The 27955-nt window shown below is 41.2% G+C and overlaps 1 protein-coding gene across 1 annotated transcript; it reads left to right on the plus strand.

Moving 5' to 3' along the window:
- Positions 1–1909: 1909 nt before the first annotated feature.
- OLFM1 (olfactomedin 1) lies at positions 1910–27726 on the plus strand. The gene is made up of 6 exons (XM_075185736.1): positions 1910–2428; positions 4329–4478; positions 5284–5439; positions 12856–13075; positions 22867–22973; positions 25858–27726. The coding sequence occupies exons 1-6, from the start codon at positions 2279–2281 to the stop codon at positions 26530–26532; spliced, it is 1458 nt and encodes a 485-aa protein (XP_075041837.1). The 5' UTR covers positions 1910–2278; the 3' UTR covers positions 26533–27726.
- The last annotated feature ends 229 nt before the right edge of the window (positions 27727–27955 follow it).

The following is a 27955-nucleotide window of genomic DNA, read 5'->3' on the forward strand; positions in this document are numbered from 1 at the left end:
CACAAATCGCTTAGGGTCAAAGGAGTCAATTCCATATGATTAAATCAAATTTAAGAGCCATGTGCGGAAGAAGGGATAATAATGATTAAACGATTAGCTTTATATTTATAGAGCAGATATAGAAGACAGCTACTCACACCTCACCCACATCCAGGAATATTAATGCATAGATTCCATTGCAGTGCGTCATATGTCTATGGCTTAAAGTGTAGTCATTATGATTCTGGTAAAACATACACATTGCTTGTGATCTATAAATACCCACAGCATTGATAGGCAATCTGTGACTCTCTAGCTGTGGTGGAACTACAAATGCCAGCATACTCTGCCTGCTTGTGCTGCCTACCCGTGTCTCTGCTTTGATGCCGTAGCCATATTCTAGTGAAATATATTGTCCAGGTCATTACGACAAAACGCAGCTGTAATGTCCTAGTATATTTCTCCTAATTGGCTGTTCTATGCACCGATGGCTTCTAAGGAGGGGAAGAATACGGATTTATCAGCCAGAAATCAGACATGAGCTTTGCCTTTAGACTGTCACCATCTCTTGAGATAAATATAATTGGACCTAAGAGTATTAGAATTGTGTCCAAGAAACATAATATAGGATTTAAATGTGTATTCCCACAAATGCTGCACCCCTTAATTAAAGGAATAATACACATCTTTTAATAAGCTATTCATGAACTGCTGTACTGATCTAACTAAGCTGCAGTAAAGGAGAAAATCAGCAGATGGCGCCATTGTACAACATTTCAGAGTCCTGTTGTGCGCTTCAAACTATTGTTCATTAATTAAAGAATAAAAAACAGATTAAATAATCAGGCTCCTCTGAATATGATCATGTCCCCCCCCTTCCCCCTACCATCAGCTTGTGCAATGCTGCCTGATAACTGTGTAAGCACTTTCACAGGACATACTCATTTAAATAAATTATGTTGATGGTTTTCATACCTGTACTCCTCTCAGGAACAGCAGGTTCCTTAGAAATTCCTAATGTATTCCCCGAAGGGGATTTACAAAGTGCACTTTACATCGATCACTGTTGCACTTTAACTCCATCGCTGCCGAACTGCAAATCATCACTTCCCTTCCGCCAAATGTAACGTGTTACATCTGGTATTTAGGAAATTGTGGGGTAAATCATTTACACAGTATGATCTGTAAAATTAAAATGCAGATAATATTATCAACCACTCTTATGATTCTCCTTCGTGTATACATTATTTCTAAACATTTATTAGGTTAAAATATATATTTAAAATTATATATATATATATATATATGTGTGTGTGTTATACACACACATACAATATACACGTACATATTTTATTTAGACGTGCACGCAAACATAGCAACAATTTGTGAACACACAGTGTACAATAATGTATCATGTAGTATGTGACTATTGGTGATAGTTGCAGGATTATTGTCTAACCAGACAGCACTGTGCAGTGACTCAGATATATTTCAATTTTCATTCATACTAAAGTATAAGCACAGCGAGTGAAACATTATATGCAGTGTAGAGTGAGGATTCTTTGAAAGTGCCAATAACTGTGTTATAGATTCTCACAATAATGCCTGTGGACTGCCCCTAGTATTTAAATACGTTCAAGTGTCTTTAATAATTAACCTCAGTATAAAGTCGGTTTGTTGCAATAATGGTATTTGTAGTGAGTGTGTGGAGTGGGAGTGCAGGACAGGGGAGGGGGGCTTTAAATTATTAAGCAGCATTTTTGCTTGGATATCCTTTTCCCTTAAATGCTCCTGTCCTCTGAGAGCCCGATGACAATGAGGCGGTGGGGAGGATGTGGGGAGGGGGCATTGGGAAGAGAGTGGGAATAAAAATCTGACATCAGCTTGCGTTTTCTTACACCCAACCTGCAGCCCCTCCTCCCAGCACTAATCCATCCCAAACCTTCTCCAGCTCAGTTAGTAGCACGTCAATTGTACAGCTCGGTGGGGATCTGGAGACTGGGTACCTCCTAAAATAACCTCTCTCTTCCGGAAGAGGAGCAGAGAAGACCCCTCTGCATCTCCCACTCTCCTGCATTTCTGGCTGCTATTTGCAGCATCCTTACAAGAATTGAATTTGCTGCTGCCAGAGCTCCGGGGACCAGGGCTGATCTTTATCCGCGCAGGAAGATGTGTAAAAAGCGCTTTGCTTTGTTGGCAGCCCGGGAGGCAGAGATGTTACCTGCAAGCTCCCTGCAGTCCCACGCAACCTGCCCGGCTCGTACAGAATGAAGCTTTGGTGGAGGAGATCCAAGCAGAGATGTCGGTGCCTTTACTCAAAATTGGGGTTGTCCTGAGCACCATGGCCATGATCACCAACTGGATGTCCCAGACCCTGCCCTCGCTGGTGGGTTTAAACACCACCAAGTTAACGGCGGCCAACGTCGGTACTCTGGACAGAAGCACGGGAGTAAGTTACCTGCAAACCTCGCTTGGCTGCAGGTGGAATTTATGGTCACCCTGACAGAGTCCTTTATTTATTGAGAGCTCGTTCCCTCCAGCACTTCAAGAGTTAAACGGTTTGGCTAAACACCATAAATGAATAAGGGGGTTACTGTGGGTGCTTCTGTAGAGGGGTTTATGATGAGAGGATGTGTGGTTTGTGAGGAGGGGGCAAGGTGGCATTTGCCCTCCAGGCCAGTCCCATAGTGGGCTACCTTTGGCCAGGTCACTGGGCTACCTGCATTTTTTCCCTTTAAAATATTCCTAATAGGCTGCTGAGCAGAGTCTCGCCCCACCTCCTGGGCAAAAATTTGCCAGCCAGCCCCTGTGTAGGTGTTATTTGTCCGGTTGAGGACACGGTTACATGCTGAGGGAGAACAGGGGCATTGTTTGAACGATCATTATATAGGCTATCGGGAAAGAGGCATTAAGGGGAATGCTACAATCTTCATTAGCATAGCAGGGAGACAATTACCAGCCCAGGAGGACATGGGATGGAGGCATAATATCAGACAGTGCCCCATGCTTTTCAGGAGGTCACTTCACTTGTCCTTAATACCCTCTGGATGGATTCTTCCATTCCTATCTTTGTTAGGTAGAATGAAGGCACTGGGAAGTCAGATCCCAGAATCCAGGCTCCTCTGTATGCAATAAACATACCTGGTAGTCTCCGAATTCTGGAGATTCCGGGAATTTGCAGGGTTCTGCGCGGTGCTGAGAGATTGCAGTTATCTGGATCCTCTCTCTCACACAATGAACGTTTTCCAGCAGTCTCTATCAGGTCACATTAATCACTATGTCATACAGCCCATATACATTTTACTTTACACATTACCCTAAAACCACAGCAGGCCTTACAATATATATATTATCTGTTATCCAAAAATAAATAGAGACATGATTACTGCTTTCTATAGTCACTGCGAGGAACGCTGCTATATAAAGAGAGTGGCAGGGACAGTGTGCAAAAAGACTGTATAATGTAATGAATGGTCTTATCTGCTGCCCCAAATTACAGAAAATCACATTATCCAGAAAACCCCATGCCTCAGCATTATGGTTAATAGACCCCATAGCGTACCTGTAGTAAGAGAATATTTAATGTATGTATAATTGGTGGAATCTGTATTATAATTGTGTCTTTATAGAGGCCTGGGAATAATTACTGTATCTCTCCACTGTAACTCGGTATCATCCTGAAAGTCTACAAGTGCCTCAGAGTCTGTTCAATTTCCGATGCTTTTAGCAATTTAGCCCCTGCCAGCAGAACGGGCAATTTGGCTGTGAGCCGGTAAGATTGGGTAGCAAAGCGTCTTTCACTATCCTAACTGTTTTCTCTCTGAGAATATCTTGTGAAGCGTTGGAACTGGTCTACATTTAAACCATTGGACTTGTTACATTGTGAGGGATCCAAATAATGGAACGCATTGTTATTGGTTATGCTGTATTAAACGGAATTCTTTCTTACCAGTAAACTGTCTGACAGTTACCAAACAAGACATGCACCATGCATTTATCCTTGCAGAGAAGTCTAAGGGCTAGATTTACTAAGCTGCGGGTTTGAAAAAGTGGGGATATTGCCTATAGCAACCAATCAGATTCTAGCTTTCATTGATTTAGTACCTTCTACAAAATGACAGCTAGAATCTGATTGGCTGCTATAGGCAACATCCCCACTTTTTCAAACCCGCAGCTTAGTAAATCTAGCCCTAAGAGTTAAACCCACAGACCCCATCACTGTTCCATCACAAACCGTGTAACAAACGTAGTTTAGAGACCAGTTTGATTCCTTGGGTCTCAGCACACCCTAGACTCTCGGTTACTCCCTGTATTGACATGTCTGTTTCTGTCCTTTCCCCAATTTCTAGGTGTTGCCAACCAACCCAGAGGAGAGCTGGCAGGTGTATAGTTCCGCTCAGGACAGCGAGGGACGATGTATATGTACGGTGGTGGCTCCGCAACAGACCATGTGTTCCCGGGATGCCAGGACAAAGCAGCTCAGGCAGCTATTAGAAAAGGTGAGATGCTGGGGTCCGACGTCCCAGAGCAGCAAGACACTCGATATCCGGGATTTATCACCTGGATGGATTGGAAAACTTGTAAATTGTGCTACAAATAATGTACAGTTTGAGTCGAAGTCTTTAGGGTGACAACATGAAACCATTAGTGGTCATTGCAATGCTGAATAGGCCCAGTACAAAGTCGTTTCATCTAGTAAGGGGTTAACGGTCAGAGGAACAGCCAATATAGATTGTGGAATCCTGTCATTGATACATGCTCAATTCTTCTCTAGAAGACGTCACAAGGAACCATTATCGGCACCATCCGCCGGGCAGACTAGCACTCATCGGCTCCTGTAACACCTGCTGTGTTGAGAACCCAGATTGAATGTCAGGATAAGATGGAGTGTAGCCCCCCCCCCTTCTGTCCATGCAAAGTACACCTGCTGTACAAAATACTACAGCGACCATTGGCCCAATCAGCTCTCCATCAGCAACTAATGTACAAGGCCAAGGCTTTAAATGGTTAATGCTCAGGGCCTGTGATTGGTTGGGTTAGTCTGCTGATGGGAGTGTTCCATCTGTAATGAGACTTTCTCCTTCACGTCAATATATAGATATGTGGTATAATGTAACACAGAAATACAATGTCATGTTAAAGGTTCTACTGGTAAAAGCTAGTTGGGTAGATAGGTCTAGCAGAAAGCGATGTGCTGTGCATACATTAAGAGAAGGAAACGTATAACCTATTTCATTCTCCGTCGTAAATAGATATAGATGAGAACATTGTCACCCTGTCAAATTATCTGTTCTTTCTTTTTAGGTGCAAAATATGTCCCAGTCAATAGAAGTACTGGACAGACGGACTCAGAGGGACCTTCAATACGTAGAGAGGATGGAAAATCAAATGAAAGGTCTGGAATCCAAATTTAAACAAGTGGAAGAGACTCACAGACAGCACCAGGCAAGACAGTTCAAGGTGGGTTCCCTTCCTCTAACGCAAGCTTAGGCCACCTGTGGGACTCCAGCTTTTGGACTACAACTCTCAGCCAGCCCTTACAATGTATGCTCCATGGCTCTCTGGCTGATGTTAATGGATGCATCCAGGAGAGCTGCTGAAACTTGTAGTGCCTCAGCAGCTGGACCACCAGAGGTTGTCTAACTCTGCTATAACGCAATATGTTCCCATTGTTTTCCAATGATTTTCTTTCATAAAATGATAACTAGAGATATTTAACTGTAGATGATCACTGGACAGGGTTATTCTCATACAAAATGTATCTAGATATGATCCAGATTATTAGACTGTATCAATTGTCAATGAGATTCATCCAGAAATCAGGTATAATAAGTATAGCATGGCTAAAGCTTCCACACCCACCCCAAATATTAACTAAACAACTAATATGTACTCACCTTAAAATAATTTACATTTATTTAATAAAACATTAATTGGTTGGGTGGACTGTGCTCAACTGTTTCCGATGAAGATCATCTAGAGTCCATTTACAGACTAGAAAACTGCAATATTTCACCATAAACATAAACCACCCCGGAATGGAACATCTTCTAAGATTTTACATGTATGTGGTTCCAAAGTAAAGGAACTCCCTACTTTCATCTCTTGGGGTAGTAACTTCTAGCTCTCTTCTGTCCACCAGTTGACAACAGTCCATCCAATTACTATGTCCAAGCAGGAAGATGTGTAAGTCACTGACAATCAGGAATGCTTTGTGAATGCTATTGCAATTAGTTATTTTTATACAAATAAACATGTCTCTGATATAACTTAAGGGGTGAACTATTTCTAGGTAGAACTATAGTTAAACTGGTCCCATCCTTACTGGAGCTACCTCCCATAACCTTAAGAATTGTCTTGGAGTTTTACCCTACCGAAGCCAAATCAAATGGTTCCACCATACTGATCAACACTCTACCGAGGCCCCCACCTAACATGTGACAGAGAACCAAAACTTTTACTGGTCAAACCCTATAGAGGCCCAAGCTAAGAGTTTCCCCTAAATGACCAAGCCCCATACAGGAGACAATATCCAACTATCCTCTTACAGAGTTTACATCTTCCCAGAATACAGAAAGATTGGTGATGTTGGAGATCTAGTATCAGATGACATGAAGGTCAGCGAGCAGTGTCAGCACTGGGGAGGTTATAGAGGGAAGAGGGAGGTTATATCACCACTTCATAGGTCACCGTGTATAGTTTTGGAGGACATTAATAACAAAGACAGAATAAGAGATGTGGGATAGATAAGGAACATGTCCAGCTTAGAGGATACAAGGAAGAGGGGTGCTTTGCTAGAGAAAAAGTAACATAGGTCAGTGTTTTTTCAAAATAATGACATTTTTTTGAACAAAGGGATCAGAGAGGACTGAAAGGAAACATGAGGGACGACTTATATTACAGAAAAGGTGATAGAAAATATAAAAAAAACAAAACACAAAAAACAAACTCACATAAAAGGGACAGACTTGTTAAATCTGTGGGGTCTTTTCTTCAATCAAATTCTGTTACAGTTAAACACTACGTTGTGATCTGTTGTCGCTATTTTTCAACACAAAAGAACCCATCAGATGTAGTATGAAGGATTTACACCTGTGTGTAGGACACAACGACCACGTGACTGTAGAATATATAATAATGTCCAACAAAGGACAATATTCTGTCTTTACTCCCACAATCCACGCTAAAATAATCCCCATGTTGGAGAAAACATACACACGTATCTCTTATTAAAATTAATACCTATTCTACAAGGGATAAAGGGTTTTTCCACCTTCAGATGATTTAATGCATTGGTTTGGACACGGCCTCCTGCAACTTTCACTCCATCAGTTTCCCTTCTGTTCTAGCTTTCTTCTGTGTTTTCCAGCCATGAGTGTATATCATCAGGCTGCCCTGAGCTGTGGTACATTCTGAGCTTTGCATACATCTCTTTCCAATGCAGAATGCAAAGCTCTGATGATATGTAGACAAGGCTGAGAAGCAGAGCGGGAAAGGTGGCAGAAGGGCAGGTACAGAAGGCAGTAGTGACTGCCTACGTAATGACCCGATGAGCATCCTCACCGTTCACAAGATGAAGAATTTAGGAAAGGGAGTTAGAGCTCAGCTTGGCAGTGCAAGCCCGGTAATGAGGTCGGAGAGGCCAATTCGTCAGCAGAAATGAGGCGTGACGCTTGTTAATTAGCGACGGATTGATGTAAGAATTCTTGGCGTGTGTAAATAAACAACCAATTCTCGTGCCGCTAATAGGTCCAACAGGAAACCGGCTGCACCGCTGATATATATCCTGGTTTATTTTGCAGCATTTATTTGCTATCCCATCATTCTCTACCCAGAGGATTAAGCCAGGAATAACTCTATAACGGGCATTTTATGATTTATGATTATATTATATAGTCAGGTTGTGGGGCTTCTGAAATCTTGGGGTTTTCTCTCAGTAAAATGACTCAAACACAACGTCCCGCACCTGGCCCCATTATTGTACCCATGACAATCAGTCATGTTAACTTTTATTAGCATATAGGAAAAGCAAACTTCTGATTAGTTGAATTGTGCTAACACATAAAAAAAAAATAATTCTCTTCAATATAATATTCAGAATCGACCCCTAGTCCTATACTAAATAATATTTTTGATAATCTGTTGAAAATGATATATAATTATATATGTGATTTGCAATGCACAAGTTTGTAGCTGGCGGACTTGTATCTATGAAGATAATTACACACACACACACACAAAATACGTAGATCCTGTCTCTGAATCCATTTAATCCTGTGAACAGACCCCATAGTGGTGCCTTCACCTACAAACATCATTGCAAATCGTTACTACAAGTCCTCTCAAATTGCACCTTAAAGACTGTGCTGCATTGTAGCAATTAAGTTCCGTATAGCAATAAATATAATGAAATGTCAGTACTCCCATGTGCCAGTATATGAAGTGCAGTCAGGGCAAGGTGAACAGTGATTGTTTACTCTGCTTTATTATTATTATATAATATATAATTCAGGGCAGGTTCTAAGCAAATTGTTAATTTCCCTGATTTATGTGTTAAAGCCCTGGGGGGAGGGGGGCGGGTTGGGGCTAAATTATTCAGTTTCACACAATAATAAGATAGTAATAGGAGCATTTGTTTTGTTTGCAAGGAATAAACATCTTGCAAATTTATTTTCGGATCACAGTACAGTTTTTTAGCCATTCATAAAAGCAAAACGTCATTTGAATGAAATAGATATCCCTTATTGGCCAACTGATTAGATTTTAGTTGCAAACTTTACAGTAGACATTAGCAACTAGTGGATCTCCAGCTCTGGTAGAACTACAAATCCCAGCATGCTGAAGAGCCGCAGGCTGCCTAGGGATTCATGCCCAGCTATGGGTTTACATACGTTTTCTGTAATACACGGAAACACAGGCAGTTATTACATGTCTTTACAATAGACACTCTATTGCTGTCACTTGTTCCTGTTTAATTGGCCTCGCTGGGAAAGAGGAGGAGCCTGGAGTAAATTCCAGGTGTTAAAAGGTCTAATACATTCTGCAGTACTTACGTTCCCATCTCTCCCACTATACACTGATACTGGAAGGTGGGAATTGTGTCACCATAACCAAATCTCTCTATACATTACAGTTTAGATTTCTGTGTTCTGTGTCTCGTGTTACTAGAGTCCTTCTTATTCAAAGTGCACAGTCGCTGACATGCTCTGCAGACTATTACATTACTGACCTCTCTAGAGATCTGCAGAAAATTGCTCTGTTCCATCTCCCTCCTGACAGATACATAGTGATATATTCTGCAGACTATTACATTACTGACCTCTCTAGAGGTCTGCAGAACATTGCTCTGTCCCATCTACCCCCTGACAGATACATAGTGATATATTCTGCAGATTATTACATTACTGACCTCTCTAGTGATCTGCAGAACATTGCTCTGTTCCATCTACCCCCTGACAGATACATAGTGATATATTCTGCAGATTATTACATTACTGACCTCTCTATAGATCTGCAGAACATTGCTCTGTTCCATCTACCCCCTGACAGATACATAGTGATACATTCTGCAGATTATTACATTACTGACCTCTCTAGAGATCTGCAGAACATTGCTCTGTTCCATCTACCTCCTGACAGATACATAGTGATATATTCTGCAGACTATTACATTACTGACCTCTCTAGAGATCTGCAGAACATTACTCTGTTCCATCTACCCCCTGACAGATACAGGGATATATTCTGCAGATTATTACATTACTGACCTCTCTAGAGATCTGCAGAACATTGCTCTGTTCCATCTACCCAGTGACAGATACATAGTGATATATTCTGCAGATTATTACATTACTGACCTCTCTAGTGATCTGCAGAGGATTGCTCTGTTCCATCTACCCCGACAGATATAGTGATATATTCTGCAGACTATTACATTACTGACCTGTCTAGAGATCTGCAGAACACTGCTCTGTTCCATCTACCCCCTGACAGATACATAGTGATATATTCTGCAGATTATTACATTACTGACCTCTCTAGTGATCTGCAGAGGATTGCTCTGTTCCATCTACCCCGACAGATATAGTGATATATTCTGCAGACTATTACATTACTGACCTGTCTAGAGATCTGCAGAACATTGCTCTGTTCCATCTACCCCCTGACAGATACATAGTAATATATTCTGCAGATTATTACATTACTGACCTCTCTAGTGATCTGCAGAACATTGCTCTGTCCCATCTACCCCCTGACAGATACATAGTGATATATTCTGCAGATTATTACATTACTGATCTCTCTAGAGATCTGCAGAACATTGCTCTGTTCCATATACCCCCTGACAGATACATAGTGATATATTCTGCAGATTATTACATTACTGACCTCTCTAGAGATCTGCAGAACATTGCTCTGTTCCATCTACCCCTGACAGATACATAGTGATATATTCTGCAGATTATTACATTACTGACCTCTCTAGAGATCTGCAGAACATTACTCTGTTCCATCTACCCCCTGACAGATACATAGTGATATATTCTGCAGATTATTACATTACTGACCTCTCTAGTGATCTGCAGAGGATTGCTCTGTTCCATCTACCCCCTGACAGATACATAGTGATATATTCTGCAGATTATTACATTACTGACCTCTCTAGATATCTGCAGAACATTGCTCTGTTCCATCTACCCCCTGACAGATACATAGTGATATATTCTGCAGATTATTACATTACTGATCTCTCTAGAGATCTGCAGAACATCGCTCTGTTCCATCTACCTCCTGACAGATACATAGAGATATATTCTGCAGATTATTACATTACTGACATTTCTAGAGATCTGCAGAACAACACAATGTAATCCTAATAAACAAGAAAAATCAATGACACTGCCATGTAAAATGTTGCCCCTTCCAACATAGAAATATATAAGAAGATTCCCGTTAAGCATTTCCATGTGTAGCTCAGACACGCATGTTGTGGGGGGGGGGGGGGGGACGACTACACATATAACCGTATTTATTTATACAGCAGCATGTTACATCGTATCACCTTTATGTTCCTCCTTGGTTTGTACATGTCCTCTGGTAATCTTTACTAAATATGTTGCTTTATCTTTCCCATTCTGTGCTTTCCAGCTTTGTATTTCTATCATCAGGTAGAGCTGTTGTTTTTTTGTCATTGCTCACAGATACAACACAACTCTGCTGCAATACAAAACAACTGTATCCCGAGAGTGACTATGTGTTGTATGAGAATAAGCCATTGTCTGATGATAGAAAGACCAGGATAAATAGGTCAGGAAGGAAGTTATATATAAAATGTATCGAATAACAGTTGCAGGAGGTCATGTACAAACCAATTAACTAAAGTTGTATGAAGGTGGAAAGCTCAATGAATAAACCAGTTCTGTGGATGCAGACACGTCAGGTATGAGGCATTCTGCACACACTGGGCCTGATGCAGATTGAACGCAACGTTTAACTCTACATCAGGCCCACAGCCTTCGGATAGCTTGTCCCTTCTATAGCAGATGATAAATGAATCAATACCCCTATACATGCTCCACACTATTCCGATATCCCTCTCATCATTTATGATACTTTGTATCACCACCGTTTCAAGTCCTGTTCATGCCCCTAATAAAGACAGTGCTACAAAGTAACACATGCAGGTAAAAGTCTTTCAATGCGAAGAGTAAGATACTGTAGTTGTATTCTGTCAATACTCTCACAGTTGGGAGTACTAGTTAGTCGCTTACAATAGGGGGGGGGGGGATTCCCTAGAGGAGGGAGTAGAATTAAGAAGATGTTTCAGTCCAGATTGTGTACATTTCCTACAGGACGCCATCATGAAATAGACATAAATATGTGATAAGAGATGTTAAATACACAAAATATCAACTGTAGTTTAAGTGTTAAAAGCTTTTTGTTGTAAAAATAACCCCTCTTCCTACATCTGTATACCTCTTACTGGAGACATTGAACTAAACCAGAGAGAAAGTGGGGTGTCTTTAGAATCTTCTCCTCTATAAATCCAAACCCTGTCTTCAACAAGTGGAATACAGAGATCGGGGTAGGGAAAGGGGTATAAGCGTTAAATAGGCCTGCAAGTGTGACCAGTGCCCCAATAAATTGAGAAATATCTGCATTGTGTGTTTAGTAACTTCAGTTAGAATCCGCCTCTAGAAGGGTATTTGTTTGTGAATGACAAATCTGTTTTAAAGCAGATTAGTGCACAAACCTCTTCAACAGTATTTCATTTTCTTGCTTACAGGGCTAACTTAACTTGCAGTGACTGAAGAGACAGTTTACTCCTATCTTACCATGAAAGAAACACACAGCAGTTTGGGCACCAATCAGACCCCTTCCTCTTTTTCTTTCGTTTTCTTTTTTTATATTCTTTATCCTCCCAATTAGAGCTATGTCACTAAGGAACGTTGAACACGTTGAACTCAAATCTTCCTTTGCATGCGAATGTAGCCGCATTTCATGAAGAATTTTTAACCCTTTGTCAATGCATTATATATATTTTTTTTTTTATTTTTTTTTTTAAAGAAAAAAAAAATCTTTGTGTATGTGTTTTACAAAGCATGTAACCATAAGATGTTGCATTTGAAAAAAAAAATGACTAATAAAGGCCTTTCCCAAAGAAGTTGTATTGAAGATTTTTTAATATGGTATTTTACGACATTCTCTTTGCACAGTAACTGCCTTTTTGTGAGGGATTTAGCACATTTACACCCACGTAGGGAGCAGGGCAGGCACAAGGCAGGGAAGGGTAGGCGTAGGGTAGCCGTGAGGCAGGACAGGGTATTGCCAAGTTTTGCATGCAGAGCACTGAACCAGCTTATTTTAACCTTGCAGGCAATAAAAGCGAAAATGGAGGAACTTAGGCCTCTGATACCAGTGTTGGAGGAGTACAAAGCCGATGCCAAATTGGTTTTGCAGTTTAAGGAGGAGGTCCAGAATCTGACGTCAGTTCTAAACGAGCTACAGGAGGAGATTGGCGCCTATGACTACGAGGAACTTCAGAGCAGAGTGTCAAATCTTGAAGAAAGGCTTCGTGCGTGCATGCAAAAATTAGGTAGGCTCAGACATGTCTTGGTGGCAACAGCCTGCTACCTCCATTTTCACACACAGATAACTGTAGCCAGTGGTGCTGAACGGACAGCTCCCATAGGCCCAGCAGCCTCCAGTCACAGAACAGCATGGAGCTATTTGCTTTCTGTTGACTCTTGCAATGATTCAGAATATGCAATCAAACATGTGAAGATTAGTTAGCCAAACTCAAAGGAATATGGGTCAAACACATCTAGTGTAATGCTAAGTTAATGATATGCTATTGTGTTATTTAATTGAATGGTAATGCTAAGTATATTTTAGAGAATTATTGGGTTTTGATACATTTGCTAACACAAGAAAAACATTGTAGTATACCCATTTCCTATCCACATTGGAGGCAGACATTGCATGGGCTGAACCAATATTCCACCTATATATTTAATATGAAATAGTCTCCCCGATGTCACTGATTCCTAAAGAGTGCCTAAACTGTGTTCTCATGCATATTGGTGCAGTCCACAAATTGACCGTCTCCATTGTAGGCAAGTGACGGGGTCATGTTAAACCACCAGCACGTTGCCCATTTTAAAAGTGTCGACCTTTATTAAAGGTCTTGTGGTTTTCCAAGGAGCAACATTTAAAGATGATTAAATGGTAGTTCTTGCTGACAACTGCTTGTGACCAGTTACACAGGTCACCTCTATTGAAAACCATTGTGTTTGCCAAAAATCTGTACAAACAGCCAGTCAGCAGATATAAAACCTTTACAAGTGCAATGTCTGCAGATCTGTGTATTAGATTTTTGGGGGATTTACTAAGTAAATATAGAAACATCGAAAGACGTTCTCTTAATGGCATAGATTTCCCTGTACAGAGATGGTAGAGTATTTTCACATCTAATATTTGCAGACTAAAGCATTCAGCCTGGGTGCATTATTAGATTAGTATTGGATGACAATGTACACTAGAGATATGGTATGAAGCGACAGCCTGTTACAAATGTTTTTCCATAAGGTCCTAGCTTGAAACAGTCATTTTAATTTATATTCATGTTTAATCAACAAGATTAGTTGTTTATATGCTGCAAAATGATAAATAGCTTTATTTCCACTCAATCATACTTGCCAACATTTTCCTTCTCCTAGGGGAAGACATTGTAGGCCCGATTGTGGGGGTGTGGCAACGGCAATTATACCATTAAGCTCCGCCCCCATTGAAAGGCCAGGATGGCCTAATTTTTTGTGAATCACTACATTAAGCCATGCCCCCACCCATTTCACCAGGGAAGTAGGCATGATGCGGGAGCTCCGAGATTCAGGGGTCTTCTGAAGATTCCTAGAGAGCCGGAAAATATGCATTAAATAGCTGCAAGTCTGATCTGTTGCTCGCAGAGTGTTTCACCAGCTGAGACCCCACTGATGCGCAAGACTCCAGTGGAAACACAACGCGTATACCCTATGATATCACCACCAGTACACTGATTACAAGAGATGACCGTATATATAAGACTGATAGTGTTGCTATGGATTTGTCTCGGTAGTTGCAGTATTACAGGACAGTGCCAGCCACTGAGGAGTTGAATATTTTTGCAAAGCACAGCTGTCAGTCATTGTTTTGCAAGCTGACTCCTGTAGATTGGAAAACAGTTTCCAGCAGTAAATATGCAGCCAGTCCCCTTATCCGCCTGTGTATAACATGGGGATGTCAGTGATTGGCTACAAAAAAATGGCCAAGTCCAAGTTTGTATATATATAAAAAAAAAAAACAATGGAGGTTAAATCAGCCTAAGTAGCAGAAGAAGAATTAACGTGAGGGGAGCACTATCCAGATTAGCATAAAGTGGGAGTTAGAGCCAGGGCTGTCAGTGGCTGTCTCTATACTATCATCTCATGCAAAACATGTTGCATAAATCTGAAACTAAAGACTATATTCAGTGCATCTCTCTATATATATTTTGGGTAGTTTTCCCGGACTCCCGAGAGAGGAGGCCAACCTCTGAGATCCTGTCTCTTCTTCTTGTACCTCCGCCTCCCTCACTGTGTAATGACATAATATTGACGCATCAATGCACCGCGGGGGAGGAACACCTGTAGCCTCAGCCAATCCCGCAGTGATGTCACTGGTTCCTAGGAAACTGATAGGCTACTTACTAGTTTAGCCACCACAATAGCTGCCTCTGTTTTGTGAAGGTAACTGATGCCCTTTAATCATGTAAATACCTAAACTGCTTCATCCCTACTTTGCCATCACACAGATCCTGATCCGATTACCGGTCTTCCCTGTGTGTGGGTCTCTACTGATTCGGCCACTTTGAATGAGGAGAAAAGCACACACACAATCTGTTATACAGAAGTGTTATGTGGAGCGAGCAGAGTTACCATATGTGAGACGGATTGAACAAGTGCTCTAGATTAGATAGCCCATATCTAAGGCTCCGCACTCTTATTAAGCCATCTCCTGGTGAGCAAACCAGACATCCGCCCCTCTTCTCTCGCTGCTGGAAAATGTCTCATCTTTTGTTGTCTTCATTTACATTCCATGCAGGCGCTGAAAGATTTAATCAATTCCAGTGCACATTATCGGATTTGTATTAGGGTGCATCAGCAAATGAGAAGGTTCAATCCTATCCCAGCTCTCCGAGAAAGAGAAAAATTAATTCTCATTCTGTACTACATAAAACATCTTGTTCTGTGATGATGAATTACCAGAGATAAGGTATTTCATGGTGCAGCTTGTTACAGAAAGCAAATTAGCAGAGGCGGCTAGATGTGTTATTGCAGACACAGGAAATGTGATCATGGTATTATTACCATTTATTTATATAGCGGCAGGATACTCAGTTGGGAACAGAAACAACTGGCTGGTTATTAACAGACAGACAAAGCGGTAAGAAGGCGCTGCCCGCAGGCTTACAATCAACTGAATAGGAAAATATGAGTTGGATACATGAGCAGGTAATGAGTGTGGATGAGAGGTGCAGGTCTTGGGCAGACCAGAGAGAGCTTCAGTTGGGAGATATTTGAAGAAAAGGGAAGGGACGCAAATTGCGCCACAAAAACATTTAAACTTTAAGGGGTATATTTACTAAACTGCAGGTTTGAAAAAGTGGAGATGTTGCCTATAGCAACCAATCAGATTCTAGCTGTCATTTATTTAGTAAATGATCTTCATTTATTCTACAAAATGACAGCTAGAATCTGATTGGTTGCTATAGGCAACACATGCAGCTCAGTAAATATACCCCTCAGTCTTGACATGTTCCCTTATCAGTCAGTAAGGAAAATTAATAGAGCAGCCCACTTAGCCTCAACCCCAAATTTACATTTTGAGCTCCGAGGGTCTCTTGACCTGAGTCGCCCTCTGTCACCTGCTGCAAAATCTAATTTAATTTCAGTAACACAAATCCTCATAATTGATACAAGTTCTTGCTAGTTTCTGGGTATTTCTGAATTATTGATCAGTGCAGCGCAACTTACATTATACCTGAACCTTCTGCTTGACCAATGTATAGAAGTCTGTTTAGCCCATTGTTACATTGGTTTATAACTATTCTATAAAATCTTATAATAAGTATGCACCTGTACATGTGTGGTGTAAATGGGGCAAAATTGCACTGCGTATGCCCACAAAGAGAATGGACGCATATGTGAGAGCGCAGACCTGCTTGTATCTGGCACTTGTGCCACCTATGATTGGAGAGGTAGAACAGGGGAGGGAAGTGGCGTGTAATCGCTGGGCGAGTACAGTATAGACGTGTCCGTGCACATGTGGCTCATTCAGACCTGCAAAAACACACATATACACCTGTTAGGAGACATATCTTTTATGCATACTGAGGATGATGACATGGCATAAACTAGACGCCTATGCTGCCTGTGCGGAGCCAGATGTATCTGGGGCTGTGTATGTTTCTGCATATGAGCAGGAAGACGCTAGTTTTGCATACATTTTTCAAAAGTATTTTATGCCCATTTTGCAACCAACTCCGCTCCAGCCACATAATTATTAGCATTAGTTACAAAAGTTTAGCACCCACTTTTATGGTGGCTCTGGGTAGGGATCCTGGCTAAGTTCCCTCCTGTGGGGGCAGCATGGAAGCAATGCAGAAAACATTTACATGGAGGAGCTGGCCAATTGCATTTATCCCCAGTGCGCAGCCGGGGTCAATAGGCAGACCAGATCAGTCAATGACAGTGCTGTGTAATAAAACGGTGAATGATCGATCGGGTCTGGCTGCTGCTCCTGGCTGTACAGCGCTGTGCCAACTTCTAACAATGTGTAGGACAGAGCCCCAGATTCTCCCCCTTGCTGTTACCCTGCTTCCTCTGGGGTTTACTTTGCTTATAGCACCGTCAAACCTGCAATGTATCATGAAAATGCTCCTTAGAAGCTTTAAATATTGATAATTATTCCAATTATATCTAGATAACTTTAATACAATACAGTTTCTGTCTATCCAAAGACCTATATACACATTATATACAGGGACAAGCGGAAGGAAGGGGTGTATTTTCTAATACCTTCCCTATAACATACCCTCCGGGAGAATTTTTATCATCACAGCCCGGCACAAGACATGTGTAACTGGGACAGAAGATGGAACCATTGTTTTCTATGACCCCAAACCTACTCGCAATCTTATGCATTCAGCAGGATTATAGAAGCTTTGCAGTTTGCTGCACACTTCCAGCATAAGTGAAGCCTAGGTGACCTATGACCTCCCAAAAAGCACATAAAATTGCAGCCTAATTTTTTAATCACTGTGCCTCATTTACCAAAGGCAAAATAGCCGAGGCAGAGTGTGAAATCCTCTTTGCGCCCATTCTGCGCCTCCATTTACGCAATTCTCATCCTATGCTTTTAGTGGGATGTATTTGGTACCTTCTCACGTGACAGCCGATTCATGATAGTGAAAAGTTTAACTTGCCCACGAGAGGGGTTGGCTGCGATACCAAGCAGGGGCTGGCTGGCAAATTTCTCAGACTCAGCCCAGCTTCCTATTAGGAACATTTTAAAAGGAAAAAAAATGCCGGTAGCCCAGTGATTCAGCCCAAGGTAACCCACTATGGGATCGGCCCGGGGGGCAGTTGCCCCCCAGCCCTTGCTGCCAAGTGTAGATTAGGTGTACAAGTGCATTTCATTTTGCACTTAAATAGACAATAGAGATTTCGTTTGTGAGATGGGATTATATAATTCATCTGAAGTTTTATTTTTTGTGTTATAACTCAGCAAGTTTCCCCCAGCACTGGGACCAGCTTTTCCTACCTGCTCAGAGGGGGTATAAAGAAGGTCCAGAATGCATTTGGCACCTTCCAGTTACACTTCGGTGGACGTTCCTGAGACATGTATATTAAATGTCCCCTCAATTCACCTTTTACCAGGATATTTTATTCCAAGACCGGAAGTGGACGTGCCGCTTGGAATGCGGTTGGCAGAGAATTTGGCGCACTTGTGTAAATTAGGAAGCAGTAGGCAATGTATGTGTTGTTCTTTGTAAATGAGCCATTAGGAGATTTGACCTTTTCTAATGAAGCTGCACAGACATCAATCTGTGAATGGGCTCAAAATGTTCCGTAATTCCAACCAATATCTGAAAGAGGATGACTAGATTTGGTTGGATAAAACAATTGTGGTATATTTACTAAAAAAGCAGGTTTGAAAAAGTGGAGATGTTGCCTATAGCAACCAATCAGATTCTAGCTGTCATTTTGTAGAATGTACTAAATAAGTGATAACTAGGGGCCTGATTCATTAAGGATCTTAAATGAAGAGAATCCTTATTTCAGTCTCCTGGACAAAACTATGTTACAATGCAAGGGGTGCAAATGAGTGTTCTGTTTTGCACATAAGTTAAATACTGACTGTTTTTTTCATGTAACACACACATATCAACTTTAAATTTCAGTGTACAAATAAGTTATCAAGTATTTGTGTGTTACATGACAAAAACAGTCAGTATTTAACTTATGTGCAAAACAGAACACTCATTTGTACCCCTTGCATTGTAACATGGTTTTGTCCAGGAGACTGAAATAAGGATCCTCTTCATTTAAGATCCTTAATGAATCAGGCCCTAGAATCTGATTGGTTGCTATAGGCAACATTATCAATTTTTCAAACCAGCAGTTTAGTAAATATACCCCTTAGTCCTTAGGTGACCTTGAACTGTATGTGTCAGGTGATTGGCTGACCTCTTTATACTACCCAATTTATTACTCCACTATTGCTGTAATGCCACCTTTGTGCGCTCTTAAATGAAGCATCTACAATAAAGCAGAAATTATCTAAGTTACAGATGGGATATATGTTACATAAGTGATCTATGTCTCAGAAGTGAAATACGTCACAGAAGTGATCTATGTCACAGAAGCGCTGTTATAGAAATTATATATGTCACAGAAGCGATGTATATTATAGAGTGATATATGACACAGAAGTGATATATGTTACATAAGTGATCTATGTCACGGATGTGATATATTCCACAGAAGCGCTACATGCCACAGAAGTGGTCTATGTCACAGAAGCGCTATATGCTATAGAAGTGATATATGCCACAGAGGTGTTATACGTCACAGAAGCAGAAGTGATCTATTGGACAGAAGTGATCTATGTAGAAATGATTATCTTTGGGACAGAAGCAATGTATGTCACAGAAGTGATATTTACCACAGAAGCGATCTATGTAGCAGAAAAGATATGTAGTATAGAAGTAGAATCTAGCAATACCTTCCAGCAGATGATTCACAGGGGCAGGCTTACCAGGGCCCTCTTAACAACCTTTTGGGCCCACGAGCAAAGCATTGCACTGGGGCCCCTATATATACATAAAAAAAAAAAAAAAAGTGGCTATATATATATATATATATATATATATATATATATATATATATATATATATATATATATATATATATATATATATATATATATATATATATATATGGACCCTGCAGCCCAGGGGGGCCCGTCGGAGGCAGCACAAAAAAAAAACCTGAAAAAAAAGAAGAAAATACTTACCTTGCTGTCAGCTGGCGATCCGGCTCCCTCCATGGTCTCCTCCTCCGTGCTGCTCTCCGCAATGGATGTCGGGCGCGCGTGATAACCTCACGCCCGACATGCACTGCCAGCGCCGCACGGAGGAGGAGACCATGGAGGGAGCCGGATCGCCAGCTGACAGCAAGGTAAGTATTGTCTTTTTTTTTAAGGTTTTTTTTTGCTGCCTCCGACGGGCCCCCCTGGGCTGCAGGGCCCCCGGGCACCTGCCCATTGTGCCTAATGGGAAAGACGGCCCTGAGGCTTACCTAGACCATACATGCTAATGCATATTTCTGTACTCCGCCATCACCGTATACATTGTGTATAACACAGAAATATGAATTCTTCATGTTTACACTTCTGGGAAGGGTGCAACTCAAATTCAGTTGGTGAAAAATGTTGCCATTCATGGGCTGCAGCACCTAGTGGTCTCTTAGATGGCAGAAAAACTCCTTATAGGCAGTAATCATGTACAGCACCATTACAGGCTAGTGCAGGTATTGCAATTTAAGGAAAAGTCTTTTGCAGAACAACACTGGGGGTATAGCAAGCCCTGGGCGCCAGCTGGGATCATCCTTATGTAAGTCACCATGCTGAGGGTATTGGTGGAATGACCTGGCAAAGAAGCTCACTATAACCTTCCCAGACAAAATTGATTTAGCAGCAAAATGTCCACTTTAAAGAATCAGTTTAATGGTTGAGAAATAGATTTTGTGAATCTGTTAAATGAAGCATAAAACCCTCGTCCTTATTAATCATTAGCTGTCACCCTTCCTGTCTCTTACTTACAGTTACAGGTCACAGATAAGAAGGAGGGGGGTATAGGGGATATAATCCTACGTCTGTGCTGAGCAGTAGGTATAAGGAACCCGACACTGTGCCCTGACTAGCAGAGATTAGATGCCCCCAGGCTGCCGGGCGCACAGTCAGCTATTAATTAAATATCTATGATGACATTTCAATCAGCCTGAAAGCAGCACGGCGACAGATGAGACGCAGAGCATTCAAAGCAAATTACCGGCAAAACAATGCAGGAGTTCCAGCGCATTATGCCACAGTATTGTTCTCAATACAAGTGTGATGCTTCCTGCTCAGGGTCCAATAACCAGCGTGATAATCACATTAATATTATTTGTCTGACCTCACTTGTATGCTGGAAAAAAATAAAGAACTGAAGCAAGGTTATGGAATCTCAGCCCTATACACAGGATCCCATGAGATATTTCCCAAACTTTCTTACCTTTTGATAGATACATCTTTAATACATTTTGTTTTTGTTTTGTACAGACTAGCCCACTCTCCTGGAATATCCGGGAGACTCCAGTATTCTGGGTAGGTCTCCCGGACTCCCGGGAGAGAAGACCACTCTCCCACATTGTGCAACTTCCCATTGAAGGGGGTGGGATGGGGGCCTCTATGACGCAAATCGCTGCAAATTTGAGTCACTTTGGCTCTGCCTACAGCGGTGAAATTGTGGTGCAGGGACGGGGCAAAAATTATGCAATTCGTGACTCCCCACCCCCCTCCGAACATTCACTTCACGGAGAAGAAAATAAAGTTGACAATATATAGCCTAACAGTTCATTAACATCTGGGATAATCACTGACGGCAAGCATACCTCCCAACAATTGGATATCGTGCAATGGGACAAGGCCACATCACATGGGGTGTGGTCACACCCAAGGGGGTGTGTCTAGCACTTTCTAAGTGCTGGGCTGCCCATACTCTTCATCCCTCCCCTCCAAACACCTCAGTTACCACACGCACTGCCTTGCAGAGCAGCAGTGAACAGATAATACCTCCCAACTCTCCCAACCACAGGACAAAGCTGTCCCGATTAGGATGGCGGGTCAGATCCCTCAAATCGGGACTGTCCTGCCTGAATCAGGACGTTTGGGAGGTATGAGCAAGTGATTCCTGGCTCAGTGATGTCACTGGTTCCTCTGGATTTAATAGGTTGAATATTGCTCCACCCACAAAATGTCTGTCTCCATTGTGCGTATTAGCAGGTCCACTTTAATATATATGTTCTACAGAAAGCCTGTAAGGGTAAACAGGTTACCGATAACCATTCCACATATTCCCTCTGGTCAATAAACTTCTGGCGCCTGTACTTGCCTTCATTGTCCTGTCTTTCCCCATTAATCACTGGTACATTCTTAATCTAATATTAGAGGTGGGAGCAGGGTGATGGAACACTCTGCTGATGCGTACAATTGCTTTACATGAAACAAACCAAATTAAACCTTAGAAAAAGCAGCGACAGGTCAGCGGAAAGCCAATACTGCGGACACAGCTGTCACGCCGTGCGCTGGTCACTCCTCAGCATTTTGTTTTTCAGTTTCTGACACTGACAAAGATTTGCATTTTGAATTCCCAGCTGGTGTTCAAACCCCCACTGAGAAATCAATAAGAATATTCCTCCCCCTTATTGACCCCATTGACCTTAAATCAATAATGATGCTTGAAGACCGTAATAAAATCTCAGTTATATTTTGCTTACACATTGTTGAGCCTCTTTTAGCGTTAAGAGCAAAGCAAAATAAAGGAGAAAATTTGCACCTTGGCAAAACTATGTTGCACTGTTGGGGGAGGGGGGATTTTAAATGTGTGAACAGACTATAGTGGTGGGGGGGGGGGATTTTGGGCTTGTTCTAGCTCACCTCTAAACTGCAGTGTAAAAATAAAGCTGCCCAGTATATGTGTCATGCTTGATATGAAATGTGGTGTATTATATAAGGACATTGCTCACTTGTATCCACCTTGTTTTGCAGCCTGCGGCAAGCTAACTGGTATCAGTGACCCGGTCACTATCAAGGCATCTGGGTCTAGGTTTGGTTCCTGGATGACCGACCCACAGGCCCCAGAAGGAGATAACAGAGTAAGTAGCAACCCCACATAAAACCATGTGGCTTTAGTGAACACATCATGCTGTTTGAGGTATCCTGACATTCATAACATAGGAGTAGGTGTGGTACCCCGATGTATATTAGGTGTTCGGTGTATAATGGATAGCACAGGTCAGATGGTTCCTTGTGGGACAGGCTCATGCTGCAGCCCCGTTTTCTTCTTCCCTTCAGTTACGCTACGTCAGAGAGGCAAGGGTTTACCCCCGAGATAGAGATTATAATAGATAAGTTATACAAAGATTAGAGGCTGAATCATTTCTGGTTTTATTAACTCTGTTCATAGCTGTAACCAGGAGGGTAACATTCGGTCAGCCTTAATATGCAATCATAAACATTTAACATGCCAACAATGTCTTTTCTCTCTTCTCCAACCGTTTTTTTCCTCCAATCTGGGGAATCTTGTGCATTCTGGGGACTCTTGTTCCTATAAAGACTCACCCAAAATGGCCACCAGTTCTACATATGGGCTACTAAAAGATGGCCACCATCAGCTCCATCAAGGAACCGACAGTCTGAGTGATAGCTGAGTGAGGCTCTGCATCAGCAGGGTATCAGAGGCAATACTGATTGGGGCAATCATTATTGATTAAGGGGCAAAATTAACTTATAATTAAGTTATGGGACAAATTACATTTTTCATTATATAAAGGTGGCAATATTATTGTACACTATATCATGGGGGCACTATGTAGTGACACATGTGTGCACCATAAATAATTATTGCCCCCTCTAGCAATCAAGTAGTATTGCCCACTTAATATAATTATATATTCATATTTTCTCATAATATAATACAATAATATTATCCCCATAATATAATGGAAAATAACATTTACCCCCATAAGTTAATTATAAATTAATTGTGCCCCTTAATCAATAAATAATGATTGCCCCCATAATTTCTATGGCAATGGTGGCTCCTCTTATGTTCTGAAAGGCAGCGTGCAGTTTGAGCAATCTCACCTCTCACAACCACCTGTTTTGTTTTGGGCGTTTGGATGGCAGTTTTGTAAACCTCAGCTTAGTAAATCCGGCTGTTTGTATGTTCATCATTGTTAAAATCGAGATGTGATCTATAAAGCGGTGGTTTTTTTTTTTAATTTAATTCTGGCTATTTTAATGGCGGTTTGGCCTTTAGTAAATCCAGTGGTTTTAAAACGGCCGAAAACGGGCGGTCTCATCAAACCGCCCCTTAATTTATTCAGCCCTAAGCACATCATAACATGATATATAGGTAGTATGATGTGATTGGATAACCTTAATTCATGTCACAAAACTTTTACAAAGCTTGCCCCGAGATGTAACCCTTTCAGATAGAGGTTGTATGCTGTCCTCCCCCCAGTCAGAGCTTCAGCAGTGTTAATTAGGCAGCATTGGATCAGTCTCTGTTCATATATTACGTTTCCAAAGCTTGTGATAAAGGTACTGTGGGGAAATCCTTTCTTGACATTTCAATTTTAAATGTCATATGTTAATATTTTAGAAGGGTGGGTGTTTTATCCTCCCAGGCCATCGCGGCAGGGAATGGCTGCATCTCCAAGCGGATGTATTTGAAAAGAACACAAGGACTTTCATTTTTTAAGTTCATTGTCAAATGTCATAATCTATTTTTTTTCTACCTACCGTACTGTTCTGTTATTCGTATGGCGATCAGATTACAGGAATCTGCACAAAACAGGAATATGAATTATCATAAAGACCCTCAATAATGCCGGAAACTCTTCAATAATGTTAAGTCATGTTGCTGCTTGGTTGTCACATGTCATCATTTTTATCTGGAACTTTGATGGTGACAAGTAACACTATACACCCTATCCCTGTACCTAACATATTCATGTCTATTTTATTCTAGCTGAATAATCCTTCTCAGTAGCACCCGGCTATAATATTTCTGAGTGCTGTGATGTAATAGCAATACTTGGAACTTCAGTGCTCCCAATTCTGGGAGTCACATCATTTTGCTAAACTGCTGAAGGAAAATAAGGTTTAAACAATTTGAATTTATAGCCTATTGTTTTATATAGAGGCGCAGTTGACCACACCATCTTCCTGCATCAGTGTGAGAGAAGCATCACATTACTACTCTGTGCTGCTGGGGACCTTGCTCCTTCCACTATATAACTCTCATTCTGTGGCTTCCTGCTGCCTCCATTCCCCTCTTCACATTATGTCACTGCCCCTATCACATGCAGCCCTGTCCTCATTAACACATCACTCATCTCCTGATATACTCTGTGCTGCTGGGGGGACCCTGCTCCTTCCACTATATAAATCTCAGTCTGTGGCTTCCTGCTGCCTCCATTCCCCTCCTAACATCATGTCACTGCCCCTGTCACATGCAACCCTGCCTCACTAACACATCACTCATCTCCTGATATACTCTGTACTGCTGGGAGACCCTGCTCCTTCCACTATATAAATCTCAGTCTGTGGCTTCCTGCTGCCTCCATTCCCCTCTTCACATTATGTCACTGCCCCTATCACATGCAGCCCTGTCCTCACTAACACATCACTCATCTCCTGATATACTCTGTGCTGCTGGGAGACCCTGCTCCTTCCACTATATAAATCTCAGTCTGTGGATTCCTGCTGCCTCCAATCCCCTCCTAACATCATGTCAATGTGCTCAGACCCCAGACTATTACATGTGAATTTACACTTGAAGTTAGTATTCTGTCATGAATGAACGACATTTGACATAAGACTATAAATGCCAACTTATCTAAAATACCAAATTAGGTTTTTTAAGCTATAGCGCTTTCTTAAATCAATAAACCTTTGCTTTGCAGATAAGGATTTTAGCAAGCAGAAGCTTTTAATTGAACGAGAAACTCATTTTGCTGATTTGTTCCGCAGGTATGGTACATGGATGGCTATCATAATAACCGCTTTGTCCGGGAGTACAAATCTATGGATGACTTTATGAACAGCGACAACTTTACCTCTCACCGCCTCCCTCATCCTTGGTCTGGGACTGGCCAGGTTGTATATAACGGATCTATATACTTCAACAAATTCCAAAGCCACATCATCATCAGATTTGACTTGAAGTCAGAGACAATTCTGAAAACCCGCAGCTTGGACTCAGCCGGCTATACCAACGTCTATCACTATGCTTGGGGGGGCCAGTCGGACATAGACATTATGGTAGATGAAAATGGATTGTGGGTGGTTTATGCCACCAACCAAAATGCTGGTAACATAGTAATCAGCAAACTAGATCCCAACACTCTACAAATACTGAAGACCTGGAATACAGGTTATCCTAAGAGAAGCGCTGGAGAAGCCTTCATGATCTGTGGAACCCTCTATGTCACGAATGGTTACTCTGGTGGAACCAAAGTGCACTATGCTTACCAGACAAACACTTCCAACTATGAGTACATTGACATCCCTTTCCAAAACAGGTATTCACACATTTCAATGTTGGACTACAACCCCAAGGACCGGGCCCTATATGCTTGGAACAACGGACACCAGGTCCTCTACAACGTCACCCTGTTCCATGTCATCAGGTCCGACGAGTTGTAGCTAGACCTGTCACCTACAAACTGACCAGAACGGTAGGGTGAAAGTAACTCAAGAAGTAGAACAATATGGCTGCCAAAACCTAACCGTCCTTCTCAAAGGTCTGACCGGACTGAATGAAATCGATTCCCGTCTCCTCTCGGAATGGGATGACCCACGGATCTTAGAGAACTTTACATTTAATAAACCTTAATCAAAACAATTAGTCAAATAATCTGCTGCACTTAAGATCCAAGAAACAAAATACTCCTATCTTTTCAAACAAAGAAAAACATTATGTACGAGGCAATGACTGTTTGTTAAAACGGACAATACCCGACATTAAAACTGTATGGTTTTAATAGACGGGATGCTGTTACTATAAGGACAAGGAGAAAGACTACGTTATAATTCCAGAAAGACCAGGATCATATTAGCCGATTCCAGAGCAGAGTATTCTCTGGAAACCTAATGCCGTTTGGTATTTTAAAGGAAGACGAGTTACTGTTTCTTTTTTTCTAGATTTAAAAATAAATAAATATATGAATACAGGTCAGAGACTCTAAAGTATTGTTAGTACAGAAGCTCTCTCTCCTAATCACGATGAAGTCTGTATTCTGGCTATAATGGTAGTTTGTCCATATTGTTTAAACTTATGTATCAGAAATGATCATGTATAATGTCTGTTGTAATCTGAAGTATTCAACTGTATTTGTCTGTTCACGCGATGAATGTTGTTCAGTTTGAAGTAGTTCAGATTTATTAAGAGCAATGAATTTTGTTTCTGTAAAAATTTAAAAAAGAAAAACATTTATTACAGATAATATATACATACGGATATATGATTATAGAGAAATTTGTTTACCGGTGATGGTAATTATAGAACGCAAAGCTGAAGACGCGGAGCTTTGATGTTTGTCGTGTCAGATCTAGCAGGAAGTAGAAAGTGATACTCTGATTATCGGAATCCAGAATTTATTCTGTTATATGAAATTATTAGCAATGGAAACTGATAAGGAAACTGGTAGCTGTGTGTGGAAAATGTCTAGCTCCTTCCTCTACCCACATTAAGTAAATGTATGAAAGAGCAAGGTGTTTTTTTTTCTTAATTATTATTTCAAATAGTCATCAGGAGACACACATTCACCAGAAAAAGTATAAACACTATTTGTACTATCCACAGCTATCTAAAGAAAAATAAAAAGAAATATTAGAATATTTGTATTTGCTTTTTTTTTTTTGGGCATCGCTTCAAGGACTGTAAAAGCAAAATGTAATTTTATAAATGGGGTACAGTCAGAGCAAAATAGTTCCGTAGAAAAAAAAACAACGGGTAACGATGTTATCTACAGTACCTTCAGATTGCATTTACTGGTTTGTATGAGCCAGCCAGCAACATTTACTAAATATCCTGCTTTAGCGTTCTGATTTCATTCTGTGCTTTCCA

Source organism: Mixophyes fleayi, chromosome 9 (assembly GCF_038048845.1).
Source record: "Mixophyes fleayi isolate aMixFle1 chromosome 9, aMixFle1.hap1, whole genome shotgun sequence".
NCBI classification, from domain to species: domain Eukaryota; kingdom Metazoa; phylum Chordata; class Amphibia; order Anura; family Limnodynastidae; genus Mixophyes; species Mixophyes fleayi.

Bases quoted from the DNA above. Each gene is read 5' to 3' on its own strand.
- OLFM1 (XM_075185736.1), top strand. From the start codon at position 2,279: ATGTCGGTGCCTTTACTCAAAATTGGGGTTGTCCTGAGCACCATGGCC. The intron at 5,440-12,855 runs GTGGGTTCCCTT...TTAACCTTGCAG, and splicing joins ACCAGGCAAGACAGTTCAAG to GCAATAAAAGCGAAAATGGA. The intron at 22,974-25,857 runs GTAAGTAGCAAC...TTTGTTCCGCAG, and splicing joins CCCCAGAAGGAGATAACAGA to GTATGGTACATGGATGGCTA.